The 15,453-nt window shown below is 39.4% G+C and overlaps 1 protein-coding gene across 1 annotated transcript in view; it reads right to left on the bottom strand.

Annotated features, from left to right (window-relative positions):
* The window catches only part of PRKCG (protein kinase C gamma), a 44,396-nt gene extending 29,173 nt beyond the window's left edge, over window positions 1-15,223 (bottom strand). Inside the window, exons 1-2 of the mRNA XM_026711889.2 lie at window positions 14,999-15,223; window positions 3,485-3,516 (exon numbers count right to left, since the gene is read on the bottom strand). Of these exons, the coding sequence (XP_026567674.1) occupies window positions 3,485-3,516; window positions 14,999-15,165 (199 nt within the window). The 5' untranslated portion in view covers window positions 15,166-15,223. The remainder of the gene's footprint in view (window positions 1-3,484; window positions 3,517-14,998) is intronic.
* Between the last annotated feature and the right edge of the window lie 230 nt (window positions 15,224-15,453).

The raw sequence follows: 15,453 nt of genomic DNA, 5'->3' as shown, positions 1-15,453 counted from the left end.
CGGGAAATGGTATACATAAAATAACATACTACATAAAATCAGGGCTTTGAGGTCATCTAGTCCAACTCAACTGAAGAATCCTATATAGGTAATCTTTGATTTATGACCCCAATTGAGCCCAACATTTCTGTTGCTAAGCAGTTGTTAAGTGAATTTTGCCCCATTTTACAGCTTTTCTTGCCACAATTGTTAAGTGAATCCCTGCAGTTGTTAACATGCTGTTAAATGAATCTGGCTTCCGCATTAACTCTGCTTGTCAAAAGGTCACAAAAAGGGATCATGTAACCCTGGGGCACTGCAACCGTCACAGATATGAGTCAATTGCCATGCATCTGAATTTTGATCACGACTATGGAGATGCTGCAACAGTGAAAAACAGACATAAATCAGTTTTTTAGTGCCATTGTAAATGGTCACTAAATGAACTGTTGTAAGTCAAGGACAACCTGTGCCTACAACACCATTTAGCCTTTCCTTAAACACCTTCAGTAAAGGGAATCTGCTCACCTGCTAAGGTCTCACTGTCTCACAGTTCTTATCAGCTTTATGAACAAGAAATAATATTTGCGTAAATATTTACCTGGAATTTACCATCCGCAATTTCCTAATTCTGAAAATAGCTACCCTGCTAGGAACAATATAATCAAATTGTTTCATGCTGGATTCACACATTGTGCTAAACCCAAGTTCAATCACACTGTTGAATAAGCTATTGTAATTTGATTCACATATAATACTAACACATAAATAATGGGTTAGAAATTACAATAGCAGCTTTTCACATTGCATTAATCCCAAACCAAATAACTACATTATAGCTCAATTCAATTCAATCCGTAAATATAGAGTAGGATAAAATAGAATTCTTTATTGTCATCCATATAGGGCTCGTCTTGGGATAGCTGTTAAAGTTATCAGCCCTATTCCAGGATCTTTTCCTGCTAATCAAATTTCATTTCTCTCACTATTCTTATTCTTCTACTTTAGCACTAGTCAAATGAGTCTTACTTTTCCAATTTTAAATGTTCCAGCATGTACCCAAATATATATGCCTAATTAAACCATCTAATTAGTTATAGTGCTGCATCCCCTTCCAGTTTTATTCTCTGATGGATAGCTAGACTATGCAGAGTCTCTGGCTCCTCTAACTGTTGAGATTTATTTATGAAGAAGCAAAGAATCAATGGTAGCCGAGAACAAGAAAACAGAAAGGCACCAAACAGAAAAAAAAAGTGTGTTGGCACCACACCAAAGTTCAGTAGGAGAAGTGGTCACTCATATTGGCCAAGAGAAAGAAGGTAGAGCAGCTAATGACACATTACCCAAAGCGAATCTACATATTGACAAATTCATCCACACTGCATCTGCATAGTTACCTTGTACATAGTTGAAAATAGGGCATGAAAAAACGTGTATCACAGTTGGAGAATTTATTCTATTATCAATGGTCTTTTGGGGTGAAAAAAGAACTGCATGAAATATGTTAAAAGCAGATTGCTGGAGTGGCAGCAATCGATACGTGCAAAAGATTAAACTTTCCTAAATTCTCCTGATACACTCCCATTATCTCCAATCAGTATGCATTGGGCGGGGCATATTAATTGCTAGTCTTGGTGGGATAAAACGGCCCCTGTAAATGAACAAAGAGTGAATGAAATAAATGAAACAAATTAAATGTAAAAGCTAAAAAGTGTTTTATCCTTGGGGTGAACACAAACACAGACACAAACTAAGCAACATATGTGCAGTACAAAGCAGTGAGCGGTGTGTAGATCTGTACATTGGGAAAACAAAACAACTACTTCATAAATACATAGCACTATATAGGAGAACAAACCCATCAGGACAAGATTCAGCCGTCCATCTGCATTTAAAAGACAAAGGCCACTCTTTGATGACAGCTAAGTCCACATTTTGGACAGAGAGGACCACTGCTTTGAAAGAGGGGTCAAAGAGGCCATCTATGTCAAAATGGAACAGCCTTCTCTCTATCTCCAGTCTACCACACAGTCCCTTCAGCAGTTCCCAAAAAAACTCCACACCCATTTGCACTGCTCAAGTGACCCTGAGGACACAGACAAACCTCCAAGTGGCCTCAGTGACTCTCTAAAAGAATGCAAGTGACCAACTGTCTGAAAGGAATATAAATCCTTCCATTCCCCACCTTCCAGTCAGAGCTGAAGAAGCTTCTTGGATGAAAAAGGAAAAGTCTTCAAGGAAAAACAAGAAAGTCCAGTTGCCTCTTGAAAAAGCACCTTTGGAACAACTATAATCTGTTTGACTGAGAATTTCCTTTGATGATAAAAATAAGTAAATGAACAGTAAATGAACAAATATCTATCAGGGAGATGGGTGGTTTAGAAATATGAAATATAAATAAATAAATAACAAAAGGTAAACAGGAATACCTGACCACATCAGAGGTGGTATTCAACAGATTCTGACCAGTTCTGGAGAACTGGTAGAGGAAATTTTGAGTAGTTTGGAGAATCGGCAAATACCACCTCTAGCTGGAAATTTTACAGTATCCTTCCCCTGTCAGGCCCACCAAGCCACCCCCACAGAACTGGTAGTAAAAAAAATTGAATCCCACCACTGGACCACATGTATATGAATACAAAGGAATCTCAAGCCAACAGGACAAGTGAAAAAATGAAGGTAGATTTTGACAGAAAAGTCAGGCACGAGGGTGGTGTGGTAGATGTGTGTATAAAATATACAAGAAAGAGACATTTCACAGTCCTAAAATAGCCTAAAGGAATGTAGTTCAGAGAAACAATAAAACTGATCAGGGACTCTTCTGTGTGTGCAAAAATTGCTTGATTAAAATGGGAATTGGGGAAATTAGAGGCAGCCTGGCCCTGCCCCCACACCCTTTGCTCTTCCCTTGCCATCACAGCATCTAGCACTCCTCAGTCCCAGCTATCTCTGAATAAGATGTTAACTTGATATCTAGTATATCCCAACGTTTCTCAACTTTGGCAACTTTTAAGACATCTGGACTTCAACTCCCAGAATTCCCCAGCCAGCATATGGCTAAGTCCCAAAACCAAGAATTAACCAAACCATTGTCTCCTACTCTTCCTTGTAGTCTTTTCTACTCAAACAAGAGAACCTATTCAGCTTTTTCCCCAGTAACTCGTATCTGTTAAGTTGCAAACCCTCAACATAAGGCTGTCATTTCCAAAAATTTACAAATCCTGCTTAAAAAACCCTCTTTTAATCAAGAGCAAGCTGTGAGCCAACCAAACTGACCAGGAGAGCTTCTGAGCATGTGCAGAGCACAGTTCTCCTTGTAAACAACGGCCCCATGTTTTGGGGACTCAAGGAGAAAGGAGTGTGGCTGCAGCGCCCACATCTTCTCCTTCCCCTCCAAAAACCCTGCTGCTCTGTTCCATAAGGCTGATTGTGCTTTCACACCATGTGGCACTCTAATGGGGAAAAGAGCACCATGCCAAGAGCATCGTCAAAAGAAAGGTCTTACCTAAGCACTGAAGTCCCTGCTTTCCAATCCCCCTGCAGGAAAGAAAAAGGAAAAGAAATGGTTAGTTTACACAAAGCGTAGGATGCCTGTTTAAAGAGCAGGCATGAGCTAACAAATGTCTTAAATGTGGCTTTAATAAATACACATGTACGCTGTAAAAGAGAAGGAAGATAAAGAAAAGATTTTGCTAAATTCTGGAGAAGATATTAATACTCAGGGAGTTAGAACGCCTGAGAAAATATATGGCATCAGTCTCCAATCTTATCCTCCAGATGTATCGGATGTTAGCTCCTCGCATTCCCCAAAACAGTCATTTCTTATATTTTCAGAAAATTCATCAAACATAGAATGCCAGAGTTGGAAGAGACCTTGGAGGTCTTCTAGTCCAACCCCCTGCTCAAGCAGGAGTGCAACGCCACTAAAGAGCACCAGTTGGGGAGATGGAATTCAGAAATGCCAAAATCTGAGAGGGGGAGAATAAAGATTTATATACCTTTTATCCGTTTAAGACAATTCTTGTTCATCTTTAATAAAACCTGCCTAAGGTTCTATACACTCAGTTAAGCAAAAGGACCGAACCAACCAGTTCATTACTTCGTGATTGATGTTGCAGATATGAACGCTTAGTTAGTCGTCCCACTGTGGTCAATGTGGCATGCTTAGAGCTATATAGCAACCAGGGTGAGAAGATAGGTCTCATCGATGGCTTGTCATCTCCAAGGCTAAATATCTCCTCCAACAGTGCATGGTTCTTAAGAGACTGGAGTTGAAGGTCATCGGCAGGAAGGTGAGCCACTGATCACATACTCTTTGTGGATTTTCCAGACACCACTCATCACTGTAGGAACAGAATGCTAGATCTTGGTTGATCTAACATAGCTTTTCCTGTTGCAGGAGGAGAGGCAGAGCATGGGAGCCGGGTCAAGAGAGGAATCAGCCTAGAGTTAGATTTCCACAAGTGGTCCAAGTCCAGCCCCACTTGAATTCCATTACCTTATCTAGTGCTAATTTAGTACTATCAGTTGAATAGATTGTTGTGTATAGAGGCGAGCAATAAATTGGAACTTAATGAATGGTCCTGATTCTTCACGCCTGACATCTATGTTGCTATGAACTGCAAAGATCCCAGCATTCTGAGCTACATAAGAAATCAGCTAGTCAAATTCACCTCCCTGTCACCATCTTTGGCAACTAGAAGTCGGTTCTTTTAATATTTTGCTAGTGAATCAATACCTAGAGAGGCAGACTGGTGAATGATAAATTGGCAAAACTTATGTCAACTCACAAGGAGAAATTCATCTCCCTATCTTTGTCTCTATGGACTTATCAATATGCAGTATTTACTTGCTTCTCTCATCTTAAATTTCAGCACTTGGATTTATATTTAGAAATGCACAGAAGGAATAAGCAAGCCAAATAGGTTATGACAGAAACAATTCCACCAAGGAAAGCGGACAAAAAACACAGGCTAGAAGAACGAGGTTTCAAGCATTTAAAAATCACACACAAAGAACCTCACATGATACCTTGTGGTGCATTTTTAAATGGTTATGTCCTTCAGAGGGACAACTTCTGAGCTGTCAAAGGAGGTGGAACTCACGTTTAGAAATAGCAAGATATTAAAACATGTTGGGAAGAATTAAGATGACAGGATCTTGGATTCTACCAAAATTTCTTAAACAAAATGTCTTAAACCCACAAAGCAAGTTCCCCCAGCTTCTTCTCCTGTATGTAATATGCCCCACTTACCTGATTTGCCGGAGCTCTGAACAGCTATGAATTCTTGCCCTGTACCTTAATTCTACATTTTCTTGCAGCTTCCTAATTTTTAAAGAAAGAAACACTGTTCCGTGTATAAGTGCTTATCTTGATCTCTCCTGATAGAGACCTTCAGAAACTGGGTGACACTATCAACATTCAACAAGTCAATTTCGTTCATCATCTCACCTTAAGATTTAGTTGTTCAATGTCTGCAAACAGTAAAGCAGGAATGGGGAACCCCTGACTTGCAGATTTAACCCTCAGCCCATTTGCTCTGGGGAAGCCCCCTCCTCAGCAGCTGGGCTGCTAATGCTGTGCACTGCCTCCCGCCAGCTTGTTGGCCATTTCATAGACAGTGTCGTCCCAATGGTGCTTTTTCAAGAGGCAACTGGACTTTCTTGTTTTTCTTTGAAGAAAACAAAGGACTGAAAGAATTGTGTTGTGGAGCTGTGCTTTCTGCAGGATGTTTTCTGCCCTGTGTCCTTTCCCTGTTGAACATAGACGCAGGCCGTTAGAGATGAGTGTGTTGTCTGCATCTCACTACACACTTTGAGATGAACACCCTTCAAATAGTGCAGCAGTATGACTGGGTTTTAGAAAAATTGCAGACTACAGGAACCATTTGCATTTCAATTTGAGATGCAGACAACACAGACCAATCCAAAACAGACTGTGCCTGTCTTCAACAGTGAAGGGACACAGGGCAGAAAACATCCTGCAGAAAGCACAGCTTCATAACATAGTTGGCTCCACACCTATTTGCACTACTCAGGTGACCCTGAGAGGAAGGATTTATATTCCTTCCATTCCCCACCATCCGGTCAGAGCAGAAGAAGCTTCTTGGATGAAAAGCGAAACATATTCAAAGAAAAAGAGGAAAGTCCACTTGCCTCTTGAAAAAGCATCTTTGGGACAACAACTATCTAGATGATTGAGAATCTCCATGGACATTACAGAGAGCAAATCCAGGAATTTTCAATTTGTCCTGAAAAGTCTGCCTTTTTATGATTTAAGACAAGTGTTTTTCAATTTTGGCAACTTTCAGATGTGTGGACTTCAGTTCCCAGAATTTCCCAGCCAGCTATGGGTTATCCAGTGAATTCCTAGTTTAACTTTCTATGATGTGATTTCAGTGCCCAACACGTCTCCTCTTCTCTGAGAAAGCTATGCTGGCTGGGGAAGTCTAGGAATTGAAGTCCACACATCTGAAAGTTGCCAAGTTTGGAAAACACTGATTTAAAGCATAGAGTTCTTTTATGAAGGAACAGCAGCATAAAGATTCCCACCTATCAGGAGGTACAGTGGGAGAGGAGCGTGTGTGTAGGAGCAACCCTATAAAAGTAGCTTGCCTCCTGAGAGAATAATCTAATTTTTCATGGCCTTCCAGAAGCTAATAAAAACCTATTCTTTTGGAGGCTTTTGGGATTGAGTTATGGAGCTACTGGTGGTCTGTATAAGCTAATGCATTAATGGGATTATAAACCATGGCTATTATTACCATAATTTATTAGTGTTTCCTCCTGTTGTTTTATTACGTTTTTCATTATCTGTAAATTACTTAGCCTCTTTCTGGACTGAGGTGGGGAAAAGAGCATAAATAAATAAGGCTGCAAATGTGAGGGATAAGATTTCTATGACAAACAGGTAGCTGGCCCTCCTTTTAATTAAAAGTACAATCCTATATGAATTTTCCTGGAAGAAAGTTCCACTGAATTAAATGAGAATTACTTCTGGAAAGACATAAAATGGATTGTACGATGAATCAAAATAAGTACCATTTCCTTGGGTCCCTATTAATCATTACCAGCAAAGATTTGAAAGGGTAACTGTGTTATGCCATGAAGTAATTCAATTAAATAATTATAGCCTTCCCGTTGGCTAAAACTGCCCATATGCTACAGGAGTTTGCTCATTTGTCTCTGAATGAGTCACTGCTCTTACTATATCATTTCTTGTCACTTTCTGCTAGAATTGCATTCCAGATCAGATCAACATGTCTCTAAATACTTGATCAGGGACAGCCAGTCCATCTCCAGAAACCCCACAGGTTCTGGGCAGTAATCTTAAGAAAATGGAATGGAGCAATTAAAATAAGGCTAATTTCTGCAGATTTGACAAACATTGTGAAAGAGACAGATTTGAAACCCATTTTCTCTTAAGGAAGGAAAGATTAGTGGAAGAAAGATTTGACTTTCTCATTTCTGTTAGCAATCTTCCTAAAAACTCCAGAGTGTTTGTATGGTTTAGTATGGCTTGATACTCTAGGGCAGTGTTTCTCAATCTTGACAATGTTAAAATGTGTGGACTTCAATTTCCAGAATTCTCTAGCCAGCATGGGAATTCTGGGAAATTGAAATCCCCATATATCTTTGTTGCTGAGGTTGAGAAAATTTGTCTTAGGATATCCCACCTCACAGACAGCCCTCTTAGATTTCCAAAAAGCAAAAAGACCTGAAGTTGGTCTCAGGCCTGAGGTGATATGTATGCAGGGCCCGTGGTTTGGGTTGGGTTGGGTTGGGTTATGTTGGGTTGGGTTGCTGGTGTTTTATTATTTTTGTCTGCGTTGCCTGTTAGGTTGTATGTTCCAATGTTTTTCAACTTTAAGCTATATAGACTTCAACTCCCAGAATTCTCGGAGTTGAAGTCCATACATCTTGAAGTGGCCAAGAAAACTGAAACTGTTTTATTGTACAGTATTGTATTTGTAACCTGCCCATTGAGGTGGGTGGCTGTAATAAATTTAAAATCATTATTATTGGATTATGATCCATTGGTTTATTATTCTCCAAAAACATATTGCAGACAATCTACTCCACTTCACCCAGCCCTCCTAACAATAGTTTCCCTCTCAAAAATCTATTTTCTCTCTAGCTTAGGTTATGAAAGTTCTTTCACCCAATTGCAGTCCTCATGTACTGCCATATGCACTACTTTTAAAACCAGGTAAAATCAAACCGGGGAATTTTCTAAAAAGTGGAAAAACTAAACAATTGCACACTGAACATCGGTTTCATGCATGAGAGTTAGAGGAATAAGAATGGCATGAAAAATGAAATTTGACTGGGAGGTAAAAAATCCAGGACTGATCACTTTAACAGCTATCCTAAAGCTATTTTCATACAGATGGAGATGCCTGCCAAAGGATAGAAAGTGCATGGTTAGTTCACACATTGAATTGAGCTATAATGTAGTTATTTAGTTTGGGATTAATGCAATGTGAAAAGACACTATAGCAGTTTGTAATCCATGGTTTATGTCTTACATTATAAGTGAATCAAGCCACTACAATTTGTTCAACTGTGTGGTTAAATCAGGATGTAAAATTGATAAATGGCAAATCCTCAAGAGAATGATCGGATAGCTATGTGCACTGCTTCCACAGGAGATTACTGAATAGATAAGTGCTATTTATACATTTATTTTGGCATTGTTTTTAAAAAATCCAGGCTTCTGTACATTTACAAACTGCAAATCTGATTTAAAAGCAAACATGACATCAACATGAATCTGCAGTTGTAGCACTACAGTATTGGAACTGATGGTTTTTTTAAAAAAAAAAACATGGCTTTTATAATATTTCCTACTCCCGTGGTTGCAAGATGTGAATTTTTGCAAAATGTGGAATGAATTTGAATCTCACTCCACATTTCAAGTGGAGTATTTCCCATTTCCAATTCTCTCCTTAAGCAGCTATATTTTAGATCAAACTGCCACTGCAGAATTGTACATACATACAAGGGATTGTATGTGTATATTCTGTTCTTTTAAGATAAAAGACAAAGAATAGTTATTTAATCAAAATATATGTTTATTTACATAAGGAAGAGTCTGCTACATAGATGTGATTTCAGGAGCTGCCTATAACTTATTTGGGGGAGGGATATACAATTTTAACTAGGAAGATCTTAACTAGGTCTTCCCTCAAGCTTCCTTTTACACTTACCTGGTCAGTAACCTAAAGAGATACTGAAGAATAGACAAAGTTTTTCTTCTTTCTGGCTTTTCCCCCACCCCAGATTTTATAAATCTTATGCTTTTTTTAGAATAGCAAGACATAAGTATTTGGGCTGTATGTGAGTAGGTGGAGCACATTTCTTTTGTCATGCTAATCCATACACAGGCAGATGTTTGACTCACTTATAGAGGCTTATTTTTGCTTGGGTTTGCATGTTTTTAAAAGGTGATGCCAAAATAAACTGGCATGCCTGTGTGCACCTGCATGTACCTGTGTGGTTTGTATTGCTCCTATTTTATTCACCTGAATTTACTTTAAAGCCAGGTGATAATGTTTCTCTTCACACCTTAACATTTTTTCACCAGCTTTTATCTGAAGATAAAGCTGCTGTTAAAGCTAGAAGAATAGGCTATGGATTTTTTTTTCTAGCAGCTTGTGAGAAGAAAAAGAAAAGTTGGAGGGAGGCGTATTTAAATAGTTGGATGAGCGTGCATAGATATCTATTTATTTTGCTGCCAACCGTGACAATTTCAGCAGAATCTGAGGACAGTGCTTGTGTGTTAAAATACACTTCTAAAATAGAGGTCCCTCCAGCTACACTTTAAAGTCAATAACCAAATTCCTCATGCATATTTCATCTTCTAGGCCAGTTAAGTATGCAAGAATATGTTACAAGGCTGCGCAAAGGGAGGCAGAGACATCAACAGCCCTGCTCAAAAGCCAACCACTTTCGCTGAGCTCCAATTCGTCTCCCTCTGTCACCAGGCAGCAAAGAAACCAGCAATTTTGCTGGTTTCCATTATAGCTGTTTATGAGATGAACATTAATAACTTCTCCCAATGTTACAAGTAGTCATTATCAGAAACTGATGCAATTTAGAAGTGGATTTTCGGCTCTTTTTTCATTCCCTATCACCTTTTCCATTTCTGTTACATCTTTCGGGGCTTGTCAAGAAAGGGCAGGAACTATCCTATTTCTATTAATCTTCTCATCAGCAAAAGAGCAAATTAAATAAGTACAAAGCTGTGGTAAATTTTCAGTTAGACTTCCACCTTTTTAGAAGAAGTTGGCCAGGCTTTTTCTTATGTGCAGTTGCTGCCAACTGAAATGCTTTTGCTTTCTCTTGTCTTTACCAATCCGCTCTTTTAAAGTTCACTACTGTGCTATTTTCCTCCAAATTTATTCCACTGACTTTTCCTGGAAAAGGAAACCTGACATTTCACATTTTCTTTACTGCAGGCTATGGTATTAAGTCATCCCATTTTTGCTTCTGTCTCAGATTTTTAGAATCCCCTCCCTTTTCATTATATTTACCTGAATTTCAAACTATGAAAGATTTATATATGTAATACAAATCCCTTTGAGGACCAAATATGAATTACAGGTAGTCCTCAACTTACGACCATTCATTTAGCAACTGTTTGAAGTTATGACAGCACTGAAAAAAGAGACTCACAAACTATCCTTGCACTTATGATCCTCGCAACATTCCCCATGATCTTATGATTAAAATTAAGGTATTTGACAACTGGCATGTATTTATGATAATTGAGAGCCCTGGAGTCATGTGATCGCCATTTGAGACCTTCTCAGTCAGCTTCCAACAAGTCAACAGCAGAAGCCTGATTCAATGAATGCACGATTCGCTTAACAACTATGGTGATTCACTTAACACCCTTAATATAAAGGTCATAAAACTGGGTACAATTCACTTGACTACTTCACTTAGGAGAGGAAGTTCTTGTCCCAACTGTGATCACAAATTGAGGAACAGCCGTACAGAAGTATCAGAACTGGTGTTTAAGGGGCAAATCCTAGTTGTCCCTCCTCAGATGGAAATGTTGGCAGGTTGGCAGAGTTGATCACTACAAAGGCTTGTTTCTATGCTGTCTACAAGGTGAGTCACAAACCAAGATGGGAGGTTCAACAAAGGCCCGACACGTGACTCAATGCTTCTTCCTGCCATGTAGCTGTCTTTCTCTCACATTTCAAATAGAGTTTTTGCTTCTTCCGCCAACATTTTTCCCATCATACTAGGCCAATCCTCTTTATTGTTGCTTTAGTGGCGCTTGCTGAGTTGTGGAGCCAGTCGCATAAAGAATCCCAGAAGAAGCCATCATAAAATATACTCTGCACTGAGCCCTATTCGGATACCCTATGGACAGAAAGCAGTCAGGAGAATTATATGCTAGTGTTTTATGGCAACTTGAAGATATGTGAACTTGAACTCCCAGAATTCCCCAGCCAGCCATGGGGAATTCTGGAAATTGAAGTTCACACATTTTCAAGTTGCCACGGTTGGGAAGCTCTGGTATAGAGAAATAAAAAAGAGATGTAGCATGAAGGCTAATTGGGACTGGATGTCAGAGATCTATGATAGGATCTGTGTTATGAAATTTGAATAAACTGTGGCAGCTGATAGGCAAAAGGAGAGAGTTAGATCTATGCTGGGACACAAAAACAGATGCAATCTATGGATTCAACTGCTTTTGTCCTAGCAAGATAAAACGTATCAGTACTCATATGATGAACTGTTAAGTTTGCTCTCTGGGTCAAGCAGCAATATTGACGCAATAGTAGCTTTAATGGGGGAAAGGGGAGGAAAATATTGACTTCAGCCAATAGAGGGTGGACAAGGCAGGTCTCTATATTTTGTGTTCTATCAAATGAGAAATGTTGCTGGAGAAATTAGTTGGGAAAAACTTCTACAATGAAAAGAGTTAAGCTGCATAGGTTTATATTCTCTCTCACGCACGCACACATGCTGTACACACTTCTCTCACTCCCGCACACATACACTTTATCCACTGACATTCTTAGCCTCCAATGCTGCTTTCTTTTAAATAAAAAAGTGACTATAGGTATCTGTGAAATAAGAAGGAGTCATCAGTATGCCTGGCTGAACCTCAACAAAGCCAAACGTTTTCAGCTTTGTGTTTAAAAAAAACAACCACAATCTAATCCTTATTAAACCTATGTGTGTTCAGTAAGGGCGAAACACCCTGGTTTACATAGCATGTTAAATCTTACTGTGGGTTTTTTTCTATTTTAATTTGTTTTAGATTTTTATCCTGCCTTTATTATTTTTATACAGCCTAATATTCTTTCCTGCTCCTATTTTTCCCACAACAACAACCCTGTATGGTAGGTTGAACTAGAGAGAGAGTGAGTCAACAAACTGGCTTTGATTCCAAAGAGGAGTGGTGATAAAGTATAATTCACCATCTCCTGGTAATTGGTCCAAATTCACCCAGCCAACTTTCATGCCTAAATCAGGATTAGAACTCACCGTCTCCTGGTTTCTAGGTCACCACCTTAGCCTCTGCAAACTGGCCACCAAATTCATTAGCCACCCAATGTAGTTTAGTCGATAAACAGCATTTTTACAGATCATGACTTTAGCAAAGCTTGAGAAAGCTTGTGGCAGAATGGGATGGCCAAGGGAACCTATTAGAAAGGAACAGCTGCTAACATTTCCCCAAATCACTTTGGTCTATTCTGGCTTATTTGTCTCAATGGGAGATGGGTACTAAACGCTTTTTCTAAAGCTGTACTAGAAGAATCAATAGGAGACAGTATCAAACCAATGATCTGGAGATAGTTCAAGGTCTCAAGAGGCACCAAACAAAACAAGCTATACCATTTAAGAATAGATCTTTTTTTATTGCTGATCTTAATAGAACTAGAGAGGTGATGGTCACCATGAGGGTGTACCCTGCTTTGAAAGCAGAGTGATGAAAAAGAGAGGACTGGGAAGTTTATCAAGTAGATAATCACCTCTGATATTTAAGTGAGGACCAGACAACTGTGCTCCTTGTCTTGCAGGTACCCATCCAGTTTTTTTTATTTATCCTGCCAACTTACTAACAGTGGATTGGCATCTACCTAGTGGCCTTTCCTACATTTCTCTATCCACTATCAGCTGAGGAAATAAAACATGTGTGAAGGTTATCACTATTTTGTTAGCGACTGGGGTTTGGGGAGGGGGAGGAAAAAATTTAAGGACATGCTACTTGCTAGAATTAATTTCCCAGTGCAGATTTGCTGTCCAAGGGATGCCCCGTGGAGGGATGTATAATCAGGTCACATTGTTCTTTGCATTCTGCAATCTTCTTATTTTATCTGTCACGCCCACTTTGAATGCTGGAACTATCCATGTAGAAATGGAATATACACAGATCATCAGAAAGGAAGGGCCCGTCTTCTACTTCCCTATTTAACACAGGGGAGGTTCATTGTACATGATTTTTTTTCAATGATAAGAAGCCCATATTCTCTCAAAAAGCCTGTATCATTCTGTATGATCTTCTCCATGAAAGCAGTTAATGTATCTGTAGCTCATCAGCTGATTAATTAATAACATATCACTCCCACTGCCTTACTTGTGTGCTTATCAGCTCTAGAAATATACTATATACTGTTGGATAAAATGGAGGATAACATGGAAGATGGCATTCTGAGCAGAAAAATGACCAGAAATATCTAGTACTTCAATCATGGGATATAAGATGAAGTATCCAGAGTGAAGCCTCTTAAGCAAATTATCTTATCATAATACATTGTGGTATACTTTCTATATCTGTTACATAATTAAATTTTCAGAAAGCAGAACTCTGACTGAAGCTGAGGACACACCTAATTCAGTCTTTAAGATGAAATCATAGATGGGATCAACTACAATTAGGTAGAGCCACAGACTACAGGAGAGAAAGTGGGCCAAATGTATCACAGTTTAGGTGACTATCAGAATGAAGAACAAATAAATAGGATTATTGAGTCAATGAAGTAGAATTGTGGACTGGAACAGAAATGGAAATATGAAATTATGGCTTGAAGAACAGAAGTCTCAAGAGGCAAAACTAAGGAGGTTAAATGTGGTAGAATTAAAGCAGCAGAATTATAAATTTAAACTATCAGGTTGCACCTCAAAAATCTATGAGCTGCAGAAAAACATAGAGGAAAGAAGGAAGGAAGGATACATACAGGCATGAAGCCATTAACTTAGGCTTGACAAGATCATTAAAGGCAACACATTAATACAGAAAGTTCCCATATCAGCAAAATGTACCTTAAGTGTAAACATCTTGCCTTATAGAATTTTACAAGCCAGTTAAGAATGTTTTTTTTCCTCTTGTAAATCTCTCATGTTTTTCTATATTATCCATTATCCATATAGAAAATCTTGTAAAGATGGAAAGGTGGTATCACCATTCAATATATTTTGGCTTAAGAGTGCTAGGACCTGTATTACTGGAAGCACTCATAGAAACCACTGGTTTAATTCAACATGGGCAGCAAGTAAATCCTTCTGAGCTGACATTTTGTAAATTCTCAGCAAGGATCAGTAAAATCTGTGACCTGACCAAATTCTGCATTTTCTTGCATTTTTTTTTATTCAGGCTTTTAACTGATTGACACACAAAAAAATAAAAAATCACAAGCCACCTCAAACAAAAAGCCAAACCTTCTTCTGATTTAGAGATTTCAGTAAGGTTGGACCTCCCTAAAGAGGAGTAGAAACTTACTTAAGATGTGCAGAGGAAGGCATGTATACATTCAAAAATAGATCTACAAATAATAATAGGACAGCCAGCCTGCTAAATTCTGCATCTATTGCTCACTTCTGCACTTTTTCAGCATCTGGCACGGAATTTAAAAAAGATAGCTTTTTCAAAGGCATAAGATCCGAATCGCTAACAGGACTGTAGAACATGAGGCTGGGTAGTAGGAAACGGGCCACAAGGGTCAAGGCAAATGGGGGTGGGAGGGAGGGATTTAGACGCTGAGGTTTCTCTCACCAGATGAAGTCTGTGCAATGGCTGCAGAAGGTCGGCTGTTTGAAGAAGCGAGCGGTAAACTTATGGCTCTTCACCTCGTGGATAACCTTCTGGCGGAGCGCCCCCTTGCGGCAGAAAAGCGGCTTGGTTAAGCACTCGGTCTCGGTGGGGGAGCTTAGGAGCGCCATGCTGCCCCCTGGGGGAAGCACCCGTTCTCTAACCCGCAAAGGCAAAGTGGTGCCGGAGAAACAGACGGCGGGGAAGAGGAGAGAAAAGACCCACCACCCAAAGAAGGGAAGCGGGAGATGTGGCTCGGTGAAGGTCAAGGAAAGAGGTCGGACGGAAGATGAATGGATGCTTGGCAGAGAGAGAGAGTTTGCAAAGAAGGGGGTAGCAGAAAGGATGGAGGGGAAAACCCAGAGATGCGGAGGAAGGGATGGGAGATGAAGAGAGCAATTGGGTTGAAGAGCAAAGAA

Source organism: Pseudonaja textilis, chromosome Z (genome assembly GCF_049901715.1).
Source record: "Pseudonaja textilis isolate UNSWEBS1 chromosome Z, rPseTex1.2, whole genome shotgun sequence".
Taxonomy (NCBI): domain Eukaryota; kingdom Metazoa; phylum Chordata; class Lepidosauria; order Squamata; family Elapidae; genus Pseudonaja; species Pseudonaja textilis.
The sequence above is the reverse complement of the archived record's forward strand: the minus strand, read 5'-3'. Positions and strand labels throughout refer to the sequence as shown.